At 33.2% G+C, this 18655-nt stretch overlaps 1 protein-coding gene and 1 long non-coding RNA gene across 6 annotated transcripts; one reads left to right on the top strand and one right to left on the bottom strand.

Annotated features, from left to right (window-relative positions):
* The first annotated feature begins 109 nt into the window (after positions 1 to 109).
* Positions 110 to 18211, top strand: LOC141454966 (uncharacterized). Of its 4 annotated transcripts, none has more exons than XM_074129693.1 (14): positions 110 to 240; positions 6036 to 6162; positions 6292 to 6448; positions 6521 to 6646; positions 7028 to 7183; positions 7441 to 7558; positions 7736 to 7993; positions 8278 to 8498; positions 9000 to 9147; positions 9247 to 9423; positions 10161 to 10573; positions 15214 to 15400; positions 15918 to 16119; positions 17171 to 18211. In XM_074129693.1, exons 2-14 carry the CDS (start codon positions 6059 to 6061, stop codon positions 17361 to 17363), a joined length of 2460 nt encoding a protein of 819 aa, XP_073985794.1. In that variant the 5' UTR covers positions 110 to 240; positions 6036 to 6058; the 3' UTR covers positions 17364 to 18211. The 4 variants fall into 4 exon arrangements, with proteins under 4 accessions (XP_073985794.1, XP_073985795.1, XP_073985796.1 ...); XM_074129694.1 differs by lacking the exon at positions 110 to 240 and adding an exon at positions 1661 to 1816; XM_074129695.1 differs by lacking the exons at positions 110 to 240; positions 6036 to 6162 and having other exon boundaries at positions 6309 to 6448; positions 7012 to 7183.
* On the bottom strand, positions 6335 to 12160 carry LOC141454978 (uncharacterized). 2 transcript variants are annotated; one of them, XR_012459070.1, is made up of 3 exons: positions 11846 to 12160; positions 6563 to 6639; positions 6335 to 6466 (listed from the first exon to the last, which is right to left on the bottom strand). It is a non-coding gene; the product is annotated as an uncharacterized lncRNA (long non-coding RNA). The 2 variants fall into 2 exon arrangements; XR_012459069.1 differs by lacking the exon at positions 11846 to 12160 and adding an exon at positions 7384 to 7522.
* Positions 18212 to 18655: the final 444 nt, after the last annotated feature.

Here is an 18655-nt window from a genome sequence, read left to right on the forward strand (position 1 = left end):
GAATTCACTTTTTAAGATTTAAAAAAAATAGTTTATTACAAGTAATCATGGAGTAATTACAAAGTTAATTAATAAGATTATTATTAATCGCTATTATGACAAGTATCTGTATTGGAAATGACGAGCGGTAGTGGGGGGTCCTAATAGATAATCTGTATCAGAGTTCACATCTGCCATCAGTCACAAGGCTCCAGTTCATCGACATTACGAAGTGTGCATTCTCGACTACTGCAACTCAAGGTAGGTCTTTCAGAACTCTGTATGCTTCACCCATTGTGCTTTAAAATTTCACTAATAGTTGTAATAGTTACAATGGAACTTGTTGGCATGATGGCAGCACGCTGATATACATCTCACTATCTCCATGTTTTTTTGCCGCCTCTGCAATTTGCAGACCATGCCGTGTCCTCGGACACTACATACGTCAATTTATTTAAATGCCTTTTAGGAGTTTCAAATGTTCTTTTAATTGACAACTGTTCAATATACTAAATCACATTTTTGTCTTGTCTGTTACTTTCGTTTATGTTGGTATGTTTTGAAGCCTTGGGAGCGATTCGGATTCACAAAATTAAGTTTTATTTGGAATTACAAGACCTGAATTCAACGAATTTCAAACTGTGTCTAAGCGCCACTTATAGAATAATAACAACTAAATTTATTTTTTGAAGCACACTGTAATGAACAGTCTATAAGTTTTTGCAATTTTTCGAAAATTACTCCAATACTTATTTTACATATTACAAACATAATCTAGTTGTTCATAACCCGCGATTCGATATTGTTAAGCATAAGAGTAAATCAAATTTCAGTGAAAAGTAATTTTGAAAATGCAATTTTACTGGAAATGCATGTTTTGAAGAGGATTGGAGGACTTTAGAAAACGAATAAAATGTTTTTAGCGATAGTTTAGGTGTTTGAATATAATGTCCCAAAATTTGAAAATCGGGAATAGCTCAAAAACTAACATCTTGTAATGGTGCCAATATCTGTAGCTTGTGATACCAAAGTGTTGGCCGAAATCCATGTCTGGAAACTATTCGAAAGCCATTTTTTCAGTTTTAAGTGATTTTCTCAAAAAAGAATACACAAGTTTTTTAAAACTTTGTTTTCAATGGCATATTACTTCCACTTGAAACTTTTCCCCGATAAATTATTCTAGGGGGAGCTTAAGAGTTGCTATATTAAGATTTTTTAAATGTACTCCTTCAGAACAATTCACCATTCTGCACTGTACAATATCTGGGGACACTAAAAGCATTGATAGAATACCGATTTTAAGTTTCTTAAAATCCTTAAGTTTCTCGGTTTTTCGGTAGAAGATGGAAAAGGGTTATAATGGTTTTCTCTGCATTTGTTATTATTTCAATTCAAATCTCCAGTTTTTCCAATAATTTTATAGAAAAATTATTTTGAGTGTTGTGAGAAACAGAATGTTAGATATATGTTCTTCAAGGGAGGAAAGGTTCACGGCAAGTACGAGAAGAGTAGAAGATTGAAAATCTTGCTTAGAATCATATACTAACAGTAGGTATATAAATTTAACGGATTGTTTAATTTAATAATAATATATACGTTTTCAAATTTCAAATTTATGAGTTACCAATTGTAAAAATGATAAACAATTTTAAGCAACCCTGTTCTGTAACCAAGAGAAGCCTCCTTACTCTTACTGTTTAGTTATACGCGGTAAAGAAGATCTTCGATAAGAAAATTGAAAATAATCCGACTGCAAAAAAACTAAACATACTAGTATTGTAGTTTCAACTAATAAACAGCAAGAATGCCTACCATGTCAGTTCTGGTAATAATTAGAGTAAGTACAATAAACATCAATATATAAAAGTTGAATTGAAATTTATCTTAGCTTTAAAAATAATTTGTCAACTTCTAAGACTCAAGATTGTCTTATATTCTAAATTCAATAACTTACCTGTACTTCAGTGGATAACCTTAGAATTATTGAAACAATTTCAGAGTAAAATTAATATTGAAGTCTCGTGTATTTTCACATTCTCTTTCCCATATAAATAACTATATCTTTTCTATTTTAATTTGGATGTTCAACATCTAAGGCAGGCCACAACCACTTTTTTTGAATGCTGGCTTTAGTGGTCACTACAAAAAACTATTCTGCAATCCCTCTACGAAAAATAAGTTTTTGGGTGATTAGAAGTTTTTTTCCGTTAGATTGCCTGTTTTAATTCTCAACCGTTTCACCATTTTGCCTCCTTCATCTGTCCCTTCATTTTAGGAAAAAATGTTTGGGTTCAACCGATGTATCTCGCTATTTTATATAAGAAAATTGCAGTAAGAAAAAGAATATGATGTTTCCTTAATTTGATAGTTCTAAAGATTTGTTATTTATTTATTTAATGTCTAACGTTCTAAATCTATTGATACAACACCATCCTCGAAATTTTTCTTGGAATACCTGGATTTGAATCGTCCATAGTTTTCTCCTTTCTAGTAGTGTAATAAAAGGTTTACTATTTTTAGGTCCCTTGAATGCGGTATTCAATTATTTTTGTAACTTCATACGCTAATTGCAAACATGTACTAAATCTATAATATTTATTTGAAACATTTTTCCTGAAAAGTTCGATTAGGGCCATCACTTCTGGGGTTAAGTGGTCTGTATACTTCCGAGTGCAAATTATTTAAATATGTTCTTTCTCAATTTTCTTGGCTACCAATCAAGCGGCAATGATTAAATAGAATGTCCTGCAAAATTTTGGAAAGATATGTATGTATGTAAATTAGGTTATTGCAGAGTCCTACTGATTACCGCCGTGCTAGCACAAACAAATGCAAACTGATCATATGACATCACAATCTTCAAAAATAAGAAAAAAAAATTAATTATAATCAAAATATAAAAAGATATAATAAAAACAAAAAAAAAACAGATGACCCAATTTTAGCTAATTCTATAAAAGTAAAATTATAGATGTATATAAAATTTCCTCAGCAAGGACATCTATCGTATTCATGATAATAGCGAATGGTTCATTGAGCTATTTATCTAAATCAACCCAGTTAGATTTTGTTACCACTTTTAATATTGGAAAAATTTTATTTGACATATTTTGGGGATTTTTGTTTTGCACTAGGAACCCTGGATTTTGAACCACACTATCAAATAATTTGATCAAATATGTATAGTTATGTAATTAATTATTAAGTATTTAACATTAGCTGTTGGCAGGAGTGAGGCTTGTATTCATTATAATCCATACGTTAAAAGAGTTGAAGAAAATTTAATTTAATTTAATCTAGTGTTTACAACGAATAATAAAGATTGTACATACCAGATTTTTCTTTCTCTTACCAGGTTTCCAGGAAATTTTAGAATTTGAGTTTTAACTAAAAATATCCGTTTCGAAGACCCCTTATATGAAAAGTAGTTTTTCAACATTGGTCTGTATTATAATTGGACAATTATAATACAGACCAATGTTGAAAAACTTACTCAAAGACAAAAAATTGTAGAAAGTTCAAATTTGATATTACGCTTAGGTCTGTTTTAGAGAATCTACAATATTTTTATTAAAATCGATATGCTCAAGTCGTACCACTTTACAAAATAAATTTTTAAAATTTTCTCAAAAACGGCTTGAACTATTTTATTTAAAATTGGTGGAGTAATTATACGTCATTATTAATATTTGTTCTAACACATAAATAGTAACTAGCTATACACGGGATTCGAACTTAAAATTCCCACGTACAAATCATGCTTCATAACCACTGAATTAACATCCACCCGTGGCTACCTCGATAAATCAGTTTTCTTGGATAATTTGCAAAAGAAATTGTTGTACATTTAGGGACTAAAAAACTGTATTTTTTTAAAGCATTTTACGAAGTTAAAGCCATTATTGAGAAAAATGAAACGAATTCTGCCCTCTCAGAAGAGGAATGAGCAGAATTAGTGCGCTGAGCTATACAACTGCAATGTAGCTGCTTTATTACCGTATTACTGTGGCATTGGTCTCGAAAGGATATTAGTAGGGATTTATAACTAGATTTGTAATCTAGGATGATTTTTACCTAAATATTTACATTATAACAATATCAGTACTTGGCAAAGACCCGGCGGTTTTTCCAAACGACACCCATCCACCGCGGCCCCTGAAGCTGTTGGACAGGAGAAGTAACTTAATTATAGCCAGCATGCGACTACAATTCTACCCCAGAAGCAATTTATGGGCGAACTACGAATACTGCTGGCTTAAGAGGTTAGATCTTGACCCGAATACTGCTCGCTTAAGAGGTTAGATCTTGACCCGGGCCTAGTCAAGTTCCCTGGCGATATAGGTCCAGAAAACATCACTGAGCATCCCCCTTGGGTAGATCAAGCCCCTGAGCTGAATGTAACGGGTGGAGAGTAATCGTTGTTTGCTATATGAAATCTCTGGAATTTTGAGAATAGAGGTTATGATAAGAAAATACAACTGTTGGGATCTTGCAAAAGGGCATGCTTTTTTTCCTGCAAGAACTGCAAGGAATAATAGGCCTCTTTACTAAACAGGTTATTAATCTTTAAGAGCCTCTTTGCAGACTCTGGAAGGAAGTAATGGCCGGCCATGTTTAGATTGATTTTATGCATTCGCTTGGTTGTGGTACCCTGGAACCAAAGAAGAACATATAGCAAGTTAAAAAAAGAAGGCTTAACCTACTAAGTACTAAGCATTCAGGTAAACTTATTATAAGCCTATTAAGTTGCACTGCATTAGGAACAGGACTGCTACTTGTTCTTATCTAATAAGGAAACATTAGGGTGCGTAGTTTTGAAATCATAACAAAATATTTGCTTTGAGGCCGTCAAAAATAGGTTAGGAACATTACGTCTTAAGAGGATTAGCGTGAATAAGCTGAAGAACTCCCTGTAGACCATCTTTATTATTATTTATTCAATAACGTAATCTACTTCCAAATAGTAAACAAATCTGGTAGACCTAACACTACCAGTTTTTCTATTATGACACAAGTAATTGGACCCTACGTCACTTGGCCTAGTTCGATATTTATGTACGGTAGATAACTCGGATCATTAATTAAATATTGTCTTATTTACTGATTGATAAATTTAGTTAAATTTCTAGTTTTTGGACTTCTTTTTTTTTTTAAATACTATCAGTAGATAAAGTAAACAGATTCAAATTTTGATCTCATCGATACACAAGTTTTTAGGTCTACTGAAATTTAAAGTTTTCTTTCTCAAAAAATATACATATATGTCCATTAACGATGTCTTGTTCGCGATTTACTTAAGAATGATTTCTTTAAACTGTGCATGCACAACCCATTTGTAGATCTTACACTTTTTTATTTGGATTATTTTCTTAGAAACATTTCACTTTATTACTATTTGGGAGATTTTCCTCGGGTATGATCTGGTTGGGAAAACCTTATCCCCGTCTAATCCCAGATGCCTTGAAATGGCTACTCCTTATAAATATGTTTCAAATAAAAGTTATAGATCAACAATATTACATGAACTTCAAAGAAAATTTGATGTAGCTGCCATGAAATGAATTTCAAAAAAGTGGAAAATCTTTCTAGAATAAAAATGGGCACTCTAGATAGTGCAATTTAAAACAAAATCACATTTTAGCCTGGTTGCACGTAGTTGAAAGGTCAAAGTTGTGCTTTCCGTGATTTTCGGTTTTTAAATTTGCTAACCCAGTCAAAACTATTAGTAAAGCTTATAGCATGCATTTCCCTTTAAAATACAGAACTGAAAATCTATATTTATACTAAAATATTAAACATAACTAAAATTAAATCGTACTAAATTTGTGTAAAGAGGCATTTTACTATGTTTGAAGATTAATAAAGAATGTAGGGAAGGAATTAGTTCAGTGGTTAGTGTATACTGGATTCGAAGATCCCGGATTCGAATTAAGCTGCTAGTCCTTAGATTTTCTCTTCCTAGGAGCTTCTTAGAGTCTGCTTTGCAGGGAAATTTAGCCACAGGAAGTGATGTATACACGTCCTATTGTTTATTTTGTACTTTTTTTTTGTTTCAGCATTAAAGAAAGTATAACAGAAGATGGTTCTGAAAAAGGAGGTGATGGCCCCCTTGATTGTGGTGTCCAACAGACTGCCATTCGTATTGACGTACTCTGATAAAGGGGAACTTGTACGCAAGCCGAGGTTGGTTAATTTTCACGCTGTACTGCAGAATTTTACTTTTTTTTAAAAAAAAAAAAAAATACAGCATTGAAAGTAAGTAATTTTGTTATTGAACAAGATTAATACATGAATATTTGTTGGAAAGTATAGCGCTGGTGGGTTGGTGACAGCCGTGGCTCCTGTGGTCATCGAGTGCAAGGGTCTTTGGGTTGGTTGGCCGGGCCTGCACGGTTTGGGACCCACAGTCAAACTACCGGAGGCAGATTCCTCAGACAGGGCGCCCACCTCGGGACTCCTTTCTTCGCAGGTACCTGGCTAGGTTTTCCTTACATTTTAACATTAACAACAGTTTTGGTAACAATTTCTTTACTTGTTTAAGATAATTCCTGTACACATAAAGGAGAAAGTATTTGAAGCTTACTACAATGGATGTTGCAATGGGACACTTTGGCCGCTATTTCATTCCATGCCGGACCGAGCGGTGTTCAAGGCGGACACCTGGAAGGTAAGAACAGTCAGTTCTTCCTGGTTAATTCAGAAATACGAATGCAAATATCATTAAAAGAAGTCATTAACGATTCATTCTGGAAATTAGTATTATACAACTATTCCAATCTATCAACGATATTTACATTTTAAGCGGTCAACATATTCTTGTAAACTATATTTTTTAAATTACAAAATTTACACAAAATAATGTATTAATGCAATTCTAACGCAAATAATAGTTCGTTTTTTTTAAAATTTTAAAAGAACACAAGTTTAAGAGAGTGCCACTTCCATTAAACATGTAAAACACATTTGCTTAAAAAAAAAGATTTACTAAATTTGCGTAATTTACAGCTTTTTTTTTTTTTTTTAAAAAAAAAGAAATTATTATTTGCAGGCATACTGTCTTGTCAATGAAGAATTCGCTAATTGTACTCTAACTGCTTTAAGGAAAGTTTTGAAAGAATTAGATGCCCAAGGAAAAAGTAATATATCCCCAGTAATCTGGATTCACGACTATCAGTTGTTTGTGGCGGCCAACACTATCAGACAGGTGAGTAATGCCCTTCAAAACAGTGATATGTTATCAGTAGGGACCAACTCTCACCTTTAACAGCCTTTTACTTTGAGTAACTCTGTTAGTAGTCACTGAATAAGTCCGGGCCCTTATTTAAGCAAGATTTCTCATTTCTAGACCCCAAGTAAAAACAGTTTTGAAGCAAAATACACTGTGAGGCTCCGGACGCCAATTACCTTACATGTGGATACGTCTAAAAAATAAATCATAATGAACTATATTTGTTTGTACAGGTTTGTGATGAGGAGAATCTCAGATGCAAATTAGCATTCTTCCTTCATATTCCTTTCCCTTCCTGGGATATCATGCGCCTATTTCCCTGGGACGACGTTATTCTGCAAGGCATCATGGGTTAGTATTAATTTTTTTTTAAACTAAAGCTCATTTAATACATTAAAAAAAAAGGACTTCTAATCTCATGTCCGCCAAGAACTCAGGCCAACCCAATATACAAAGATTACTTTTATGAACAAGGGTTTAAGTTAGTTTAATTTAAAACTTTTATGATTCATATTATTTCAATTACAGCTTGCGATTTTGTTGGATTTCACATTGAGGATTACTGTCTGAATTTTATCGATTGTTGTTGCCGACGCCTTGGATGTAGGGTTGATCGAAATAAAATGTTGGTGGAATTGGCAGGGCGTACGGTACACGTCAAAGCGCTGCCAATTGGTATTCCCTTTGAGAGATTTGTGGCACTAGCAGAATCTGCACCAGTATACGTTAAGGATACTGATCAAGTAAAGACTATTTTGGGTGTAGATCGACTGGACTACACGAAAGGTGCGAATTTTTGTTATTATTAGTAGAATAGTACTATCATTGTTATTATTATCCAAATTTACTTTCACAATGTGGATTGCAAAAAGATAATCGTTTGACTAAACAAAGCTAAGATATAAAGACCTTGCCATAATTTGGTACACTTATGCCGTTTTCTCCTGCATACTTACGTTAGATTTTGTACCAAACAGTAATTTTAAAAACTATGTGTAATGTCATTGTCTTGTGTTTCTGTATGAGTTAATTTACGTGATTAACTTTAATAAATTGAAATTTGGTTTCAGGTTTAGTTCACAGAATATTGGCTTTTGAAAGACTTTTAGAGAAATATCCAGAATATGTTGAAAATGTGAATTTTTTACAAATTTCCGTTCCGTCGCGCACCAATGTGAAGGAGTACAAACAGTTAAAAGAAGAAATAGATCAGCTGATTGGAAGAGTTAATGGTAGATTTTCAAGGACAAACTGGTCTCCAATAAGATATATCTATGGATGTCTTACTCAGGTAAAAAGTTGAAACTTTGTATTTACTAATATTTCATGTATCTAATAATTTATTTAAGAAATAGTTTGTTGTAACAAAGGTACCACAGACACTAGTACCACTAGACAGGCACAGGGTGATTTGAAATACAGTTATCTTTGCTTTAAGCCTAATGCTTCTCTTATCCTACGGGAAGTAAAGTTAATAAGAGTTCACAAGTTTAAGCACGAACAATTAGTCATTTACACTTTTGCTTTTTGTAAAGAACGATTTAGCATAAACAGGATGTGCTTACGCAAAAACAAACTTTTTATAAATATCCAGTAACTTAGTACCTTGTCTGAATAAAAGACCAAACTTTTTCGGCATTATTGTTTTCATTTAAACATTTATTATTTAATTTTATTCAAACATCTTTTTTATTTTTGGAAATAAATGATCTTCTCCTCTCCATTTTTTTAATTATCTTTTCCATTTGAACAAACAATATGTTTTGATGAGCTTCTATAATTCTATTGATAGGAACAGCTGGCTGCTATCTACAGAGATTCATCGGTGGCTTTGGTCACTCCTTTACGAGACGGTATGAACCTGGTAGCTAAGGAATATGTAGCCTGTCAGATCAATGATCCTGGTGTACTTATATTATCACCGTTCGCCGGAGCTGGAGGTGGTTATTTTAAATATAAAATAACTAATTAAACAGCATTAATAAAGCTTCCGCTTTATTATTATTATTATAATATTTTTTGTTTACTATTATTATTAGGAATGATGCATGAAGCATTACTGGTGAACCCATATGAAATCGATGACGCTGCGGAAACTCTTCACAGAGCGCTGCGTATGCCTCTGGACGAACGGCAATTGAGAATGAGGCAGCTAAGAATTAGAGAACAGATGTTTAATGTGAATCATTGGATGCAGTCGTTCTTATCATCGATCGGTTAGTATCAATTAGATCGATCAGTATCATCGATCGATTAGAACATCAAAATGTTTAATATATCAGTAGAAAAACAAAATAATCTGCAACTCTGAAATAATGCTCACAAGTTTTTTCTTATATTTCTTCTATTAATTTATCTCCTCTGATATTTCATTATTATACAGCTGTGTTTTACAAAATTAAACACACTTTTTAGTATTTTAAATTTTTTACACCTTCTCCCCTTTGCAAATTTCATTTACATTCACATTTCATTAACTATTTACTTTTTTTTTTTTTACTTTTATAATTTATTTTAAGTAATTGTGTTCCTAAGGTTTCTCTCTTCGATAACAAAGACCTCTGTTTGGCTTTCCTTCATGACACTCAATGTACCGGAAGACATCTCTTGCTCGTTCGTCAGTTTTTAATTGGTTGGAAAATTTTCTCTATGTTGATTCCTGGTACCTTATTTAAATTATTTAAAGAATGCAATTAAAAATAAGGACTATTTCAACAATTTTAAATAAAACGAAAGTCCAATACTTGCAAGAAACTTGGTAATCGAGTAAACATAGAAACAAGAGCGTGAGACATATGTACGTGCATTCTTTCCCAATTTCATATTAAAAACAAAAAGTGGCCATATTCTTAAACCAAATCGATGCGCCTAAAATCGATGTTTTTATTGTTACATTGATCATTCAATTGGCGATAGAGTATAATTTACTTATTTTAGCTCTAAATTTGTCCAGGTGCGTTAACTGATGAAGATGAAGATCCACTCACAGCTAAAATGTTGCCATTATCTTTGGACGACTTTGATCATTACCTCAACCATCACATTGACGAGCAGTGCAAACTCTCGCTAATTCTGGATTATGATGGTACCTTAGTACAACTGGCCTCACATCCCGATCTGGCAGTACTACCTTCTGAAACTAAGAAAGTATTAGAACGTTTGGCAAACATGCCAGACGTAAATATAGCCGTAATATCTGGTAGGAGTTTAGAGAATTTAGTGCATATGGTTGGCATTGACAGTATCACATATGCTGGATCGCATGGACTTGAAATTCTCCATCCAGATGGTACTAAGTTTATGCATCCCGTGCCGAATGCATTCGCTGAAAAGTTGAGGGAACTGATGAGACTGCTTCAGGATGAGGTAACTAATCTAATATTTAATTACAGTATTAATTTAAAAATATTTAATAAGAGATACATACTATTAGAATACTTAACAAGGTTTAATACTTTTTCGCCCTTGTTCTAACAAGTGGACTCGTTTTAATTATTGGAATTATGACAGAATCGTTAAATTTGAGAATTATAGTTATCGTAATATTTGCTGTTCTCTCAGGTCAAATATTTTGATCGCCCTATTAATTCAAACTTAAAAACTTAATGAATGAATTTTCTATTTTTAGCGTTTTCCCCAAACTGATTTCAAACAATTTTCTTAGTTATTTTGCTAATAGCCATGAATTGAGATGGTGCTGATTTTCAGTTTTCCCTGGAAATATACTATTAACGGTTGAATTAGACGAAAATGTGATTTTTACAAATTAATGTGAGTATAGGCTGGATAACTCTAAAATGGAAAGTCGAGGAAAGTTTTTATTCAATACTTTAATTTGCTTCTACCAGGGGCTGTGACAAGATTTTGGTCAAAATCAGTGGATGTTGCTCTTTTCTTAAAAAGATACTTCCATTTTTAAAAAAATATTTTTATGGCAATAGATGTGTAAACTGTGTAATACACATGACTTACCCGTAGATGGACAACTTTCTATAACTATTATTTTACCGTGAAAATGATTTTCTGTGAAGTTCTGAGATGGGATTGGGAGTAAAGTTTTCTCATTCACTCTTGTATCGATTTTGTTTTTCGTAAGGTTCATTGTACAAACTGTATAATGGTGATAAATGTTTTTTTAAAAATCCGAGTTGTAGGAATTGTATAATTAAGTACTTTTAGAATTGTTGTAAGGAATAATCGGGTGAGTGTTCACTCCAGTTCAATTTATTTATGTTTATCGCTGATAAAACGATAATTAGCTAAGATTTATGATTTTTTTTATACCTTTTTTATTTCATCCTAATAATTTGTAACGTATTATTGGTTTTTTCTTTTATTTTTTATAAGATAATTTGTATTTTATCTTTTTCTGTTTGTGTATAGTTGTTTTGATATCTAATAGTTTAGATTGCATCATAAATTGTATATTTACATTTAGATGTAAATGTATATTTAGCTTCAATTTCATAATTGGATTCTGGTAATAGAATTAAAAAACTGATAGAAACACTCACATTTAGTTTCTCAATTATTAAAACCATAATTGACAATTTCTTAACAATAATAAATTTTACGTGAACGTGTTCAATTATCAGAATTATGTATACGTGATACTGCCTTAAATTATATTTCAGTTACCTAAAATTGTAGTTATTCTATTCCACCATCTTGTTGAGGGCTGCATCACACATTTAATTTAGAATTATTTCTCAAATTATACCACTGCCTTCTATAAATTTTAAAAGGGCGCCGAAATATGTACATTTATTCAATTAAGTTGCTTTTTTAAAAAGTTTTCTCATGAGGCAAAGAATTGCGATTACAAAAGTAAGTGAATAATAAAAAAAAAATGAAGAATTAGATGAAAGTAATGATAATATAACCGTTCTTAACCAAAGGATATGATTATATTGTTATATTTATTTCATAAATTGTAAAAACAGAGGACATACAAATTAGTACTATATTATTATTTTAAAATTAAACAAATAATAATAATAATAATAGTAATTATTATAATAATAATAACAATAATCGTAACAGTAATAATAATAATAGGCGCTAATGGCCAAGTTGTCGATGCGCCGAAAAAAATAATAATAATTTTTTTTTTTTTTTTTTTTTTTTTAAAGAGGGGTGAAATGCATCTTACGCACATTGTGCCGGACTCCCTCGCGGCCTACCGGCTAAAACACCCCCCTACTACCAGGCCTAGCCTGGATTCGCTTGTGCAGCACTACTTCAGGCTAGGCTCCTGTTCCTTACCCACTAGGGGTTATCCTCCTCTCCATCCATGTCTCTTCTTTTAAGGGTTAGAACTGCCCTTGTAAACATCGCCACAGCATTCCACTGCGCCCTGCCAGAGAGCATTATGCTTTGAAAGCGCTCAGGAACCCATTGACCCACTCTTTCTTCCAGATCTCTTCTGATACGACCCCATGTTTCGCACTCAAAGAATGTGTGATGGGCGTCGTCTCTTATTCCTGAACAGTGGGGGCAATTTCCCACCGACCGCTTCCCTATCTTCCGGAGAAACTCCCGGAAGTAACCATGGCCACTGAGGAGCTGGGTGAGGTAGTAATCTACCTCACCAAAACCTCTACCAACCCAACCTCTGACATCTGGGAGCAGAACTGCCGTCCATCTGCCACGAGTTTCCCCAGTCCACGCATCTTGCCACGCAGCCATTGTGCGTTCCCGCTCTTCTCTGTAGGCTGCTGCTCTATCGGCCTCCCACCTTCTTTCAAAGAGCCGTTTCCTCTCACCGGCCAGTAGCGCCACGGGAATAACTCCCGCGATCACCAAAATGGCCGGTTCAGAAACTGTTCTGTAAGCGGAGGCAATCCGTAACGCACCAACCAGTCTCTTTCTGTATACCTCCTTCTGGAGCGCGTCCGCCCAGATCTCAGCCCCGTATAGCAGTAAGGAGTGCGCTACTCCCATTAGCACCATACGGGTATGAGCCCTAGGGCCCCCTACGTTAGTCAGTAACCTACTTAACTTTCCGACATATTTTGATTCCTTATCGGCGGCCTTCTGTAATTGCTTGCCGAAAGTTAACTTGGCATCTAAGGTTACTCCTAGATACTGGACAGCGTCCTGTGAGACAATCGTCTCTGTACCCACCTTGAATGGGAGGCCCGTCTCAATCCGTCTCCTGGTGAGCATTACGACCTCTGTCTTCGCCAGTGCCAATGACAATCCGTGTGCCGCCATCCACCAATTTACCCTGCGCATAACCTGGTTTAACTTCAGCTGGGCTACATTGAGGTCCCGCGCCGAAATTAGAGCTGCTACATCATCCGCGTATCCTATCAACAGCGTTTCCTCCGGTAATATTAGCCGAAGTAACCCGTCGTACGTTATGTTCCAGAGGTCAGGTCCTAGAATCGAGCCTTGCGCTACTCCGGCCGTAACATTCATGGATCTAACCCCTTCCTCCGTCTGATATACTACAACTCGGTTACTGAAATAATCACCTAAGATCCGCTGCAGATATGTAGGGATCTTGAAGTCCTCTTCCAACGCGCGCATCGCATCTACCCATCTCAGCGAATTGAACGCATTTTTAACATCAAGTGTGACTAGCAGCACTATCCTTTGCAGCCACTGGGAGTGATCCTCCGCTCTTTCCACGGCTCTCACAACTTCCTTTATCGCGTCTAGGGTCGATCGGCCAGCCCTGAAGCCATACTGCCTCGGTGACAGATCTCCTGCCGCTTGCACATATTCAATGAGTCTTCCTCTAAGGAGCTTTTCGTACAGCTTCCCAGCAGTATCAAGCATGCAAAGTGGGCGGAAGGATGTGGGGAGTGATCCCCCTTTCCCTTTATCGATCAATACTAGCCGCGCCACTTTCCATCTGTCACAAAAAATTCCAGCTTTTAGGCATGCGTTAAACATTCCCAATACTAAGTCAGGATGCTGCTGAGCAACTTTCTTCAATATCTCGTTGGCAATGCCATCCGGGCCAGGGGCCTTTCTGGTTTTTAGGGTACGTACTGCACCCTCCAACTCTTCCTCCGTAAACAGAACGGGGGTCTCTATTTCGCCCCAAAGCCTAGCAATAATAATAATAGTAATTATTATAATAATAATAACAATAATCGTAACAGTAATAATAATAATAGGCGCTAATGGCCAAGTTGTCGATGCGCCGAAAAAAAAAATAATAATAATAATAGTAATTATTATAATAATAATAACAATAATCGTAACAGTAATAATAATAATAGGCGCTAATGGCCAAGTTGTCGATGCGCCGAAAAAAATAATAATAATAATAACAGTAATAATAATAATAATAGCTGGTTTGCTTTTCAAGTTTTAACTATCCTCTGTATCTACATTATAATTAAAATCCAACAGATAAATAACCTCAATGTTATTGTTGGGGACATGACGTATTACATTATTGCTGCTCTCACAAAAAGTTGTTCGAAATTATCGAAGAAGAAATCTAAATTACAAGCAAGTTTAGATATGTTGAACATTAAATTCTTCAATCTTGAATAATTTCATTACTTGAAATTTTGCTTCGGCAATACAAATACTAATTATAAAATAATAAATAACGTACATTCTCTTCAAATCGAAATTCTAGCAAAGCTTTTAACTCTCTATATTTTAAACGTTTAAGTTAAACAAAAACGAAACACAGATTACCAAAATAATTTACCCTGTGTTTGTTGACAATATGTTATAAAATGTAAAAAATATAATCATCAACAAAGATAAGGTAAATTATTTTTGTAAACTGTTCTTTTTACATCAAATTATGTAAATTATAAGCTATCATTGTCAAATATCTTCCACAGCCCTGAAGATGACCTAGTTCCTAGGTCGAAAGCTTTGCAAAAAATAAACAAAAAATTATGACTGAAATCGGGAATAATCTTTCTACTTTTTGGATTAATTCACAGAAACACTATAAACAGGGAAAAAATTCTGAAGTCGATCACGATTGCAATACTGCTTCTAAATAAAATTGCTAAAAATGTTGGCAGGTATGTCATGATGGTGCATGGGTAGAAAATAAGGGCATTTTGCTTACATTCCACTACAGAGAAACACCGTCATCGCTGAGGGATTGCATAGTTAAAAGGGCGTGTGAAATTTTCCATAAAGCTGGTTTTCAACCCCACAGCGCTCATATGGCCATAGAAGCAAAGCCACCTGTAACTTGGGATCAAGGTACATATATTCGGATTTGTTGCCTTTGATTGTAGATAATCTATTAATTATCAACCATGTTGGTGAAATATTAAATATAAAAACAATAGTCTTGGCACAGAGATCTTCAGGAAGTTCTAATTATTTAATTATTTTCAGATATTTTGACTCAATCAAAGTTAGTTCTTAATTGAATAACTAATAAAAAAAATAGAATTGAATAATAATTTATTTTGCCGATAAAAATATAAGTACTTAATACATAAAAACCATTACTCTTCCATGATGATCTGATGAGTTAATCTCACTGCAATGTTCACAAGAGAAGATATATTATACGCAAATAATATCGTATTCTGTGACTAACTCTGGGGTTATCCATCTGGGATGTGCGGTGGTAGCAATGCAATCAGCCCTTACAGATCTTGAGGATCCTATCCAACGATAATGCTCTTTAAATTAAGTGAACAATTTTTAAGCCAAGCTTCAAAGCACTTTACTCCCTTGACTTCTAATATATTTTATTATTTCTGATTAGGTCGAGCTTCTATATACATGTTAAGAACCATGTACGGAGTAGACTGGTCGGAGAGAGTTAGAATAATTTATGCTGGAAACGAGGGCGCTATGCAAGCTTTACAAGGTATTGCATGTACCTTCAGAGTAGATTCCTCGCCAACGGTTAGAACTGCAGCTGACTTCAGATTGGCTGGTTCAGATGAAGTTCTTACTATGTTAAAGTTAGTAAAATAATAATTCTCTCCTTTATTTATTTTTATGAACTGCATCTATAAAATTCTTCTACGAAATTCCAAAATTGAGTAAACAATTTCGCTGAGATTAAATACAATTTCTATAATCTAAAACCTTGGACTTTGTCTAGCCTCCATGATTCAAAAAAAAAAAAAAAAAAAAAAAAGGAAATGCATCTGTTATCAAGATTAATTAAAAACAAACAAAAAAATTATTGAAAAGATATGTACTTCTTATGTTGACATTTTGATGAATGTTTTGTTAATTTAATTTATTTTGTACATGCTTAAAATGTTTTTTGCCATGATTCCGGCAGACTTTTATAAAAACAAATTTATTTTATAATGTAGTACATAAAATAAAATAAATCAATAATAATAATTATAAGCTAAAAGGTAGGTATAGCAAATTCCTGAAAACTTAAATAAGTATATAATGTTTGTAGACAATTAATTACTTCTAATTTAGTAAAGATAAAAACTAAACTAAACAATAAAATGTAATGTTGTATAAGCCCCATTTGGACAAAAAAATAAAGTTTAGATTCAGTAAACTACTGATTTCGTGTAATATATTTTAGTAGGCTCAGTATGTGATTAAATGCCAATAATTTTGTACGGTTATCTAAAAAACTATCCGTTAATATTAATACTCACTTATTTAGGAGAAATGCACTTTTTCAAGTTTCATCTATGCAAGTTTTCATCTATAGAGTCGATAGTTGTACAGAGGAAAATAGCCTTCATACTTAGAATTTATTAAATTATGTAAATGTAAAGTACAGTTACCGTTACTTAGTATATCTGGAATGAAATCATTTCTTATAGGGTACATAAAAAAAGAAAAGGGTCATGGATAGCTTCTTTTACGTTAATCTAGCAAAGTGAACATAGCTTTTGAGGATCAATTTTATAGAAAGTATTTCTAAAACTGAATTTGATAAGATAATGATGTACACTAAGAATTTCTCTAACAACTTTACAAATATTATAAGGCAATCGCAAATCAATTGTTAATATTAAAATACTTTTTTTTCAGATGGGTTGAAAAGAAAATGAATTGTAGATCTCCACGTATGGTGACCTCACCGAGATTAACCCGTTCGCCGAAGATTCAGAAGAAACAACAATCTAAAGAGAGCATACACTCGCAGATGAGTTTTGAAGACGAAGATGACAAACTTCCTTTTATATCGAAAAATGGCAATGTGTTTATTCCACTTATCGAATAAGTTCTTAAAATTATTACCATTATTTAAAAAAAAAAAAAAAATCAATACGATTTTATAGAAACATAATTTTAAAAGTTGACTTTTTAAAAATAACTTAAAATATTTTTAAAAAATTGGTTTTTCAGTTCATAAATTGAAATGCTTTGAAATAACTAACTACGATTAAAGAAAAAAAACTCTTTTTCTTTTCACCATTTACCAAAACTCAAGAATCGTCAAAGGAAAAATACTTACAGGTCAAGAATACCACCATTTTAAATGTTTTTTGTCATTCTTGGCAAATTTCGATTGGTGGAACATTTAATCTGCTCAAAAAATTGCTAGTTTTGTTAAAAGATTTTAAGTACTTAGTAAAAATCTGTGCATAGGAACAAGTGATAATTATAATCTCTAGAGATTAAGAAAAGAAAAATAGAAACGAATTGTAAACAATATACGAGTATCCTTTTACTTTATTAATTAGCTTAAATAAGGATATTTGCGTTATTTTTTGAAATTAAAGTTAGAACACTGGTGCTGCTGCAATTAGTTTGATATTAGTGCAATTTTTAAGCCAATTGTAAGAATTTATATTTACTTATAAAACAATGTATAATATTGATGTTGAAGAATATATTTTTGTTGTTATAAATAGAAACATTTTATTCCTATTTATTTTTTTGATATAATACTTTACTGGTTAGGAAAAATAGTGTCTTATTACGGTCTCTAACTTCTTGAAATAATATAACTTTGCTTTTCAGTCTCCTCTGATACTATATAATTAACTCCATAACATGTAAATTGAAAGTATGTTTAATAGAGTACACTTAAAATGAATAGAAAATAATAAAGTGTGGTGAACTGAGTGTCCATTTCTTGACAGATTCCATCTTGTCCCGGAAATCACTCAACGGCTATCGCCCAAGCATCCTACGTTCCAAAATAAGGGAAGAGTGTTAGCTGGAATGGTCTTTGTAAAATTCTCAAAAAAACGGAAGAAACTCCAGGAAATTTGCATATTTTCTTCAAATCCGAATTTTTAGCAAGTTATCCTCTTCAATAATGTAAGTAATAAATGCATTTATCAGAATAAAGTGACATTTTGTTTGAATGACAATATTGCAACGACAATGTAAATTATGTTCCAAAGCCCTGAAGATGACTTAGTCCCTTTTTCGAAAGCTCGGTAAAATAAAAAATATAAGCTTTCAACATTTTATGATATTGTTTACTGAGAAAGAAAACTTTTTTTCTGAACTGTTTTAAAGTTGCCCACCTAGCTAATCTTTTTTCTTCACATTTGGGTTCAA

The sequence above is a fragment of the Rhodnius prolixus genome, unplaced genomic scaffold, assembly GCF_049639745.1.
Source record: "Rhodnius prolixus isolate KJV_2025 unplaced genomic scaffold, Rpr scaffold_15, whole genome shotgun sequence".
In the NCBI taxonomy this organism is placed as follows: Eukaryota; Metazoa; Arthropoda; class Insecta; order Hemiptera; family Reduviidae; genus Rhodnius; species Rhodnius prolixus.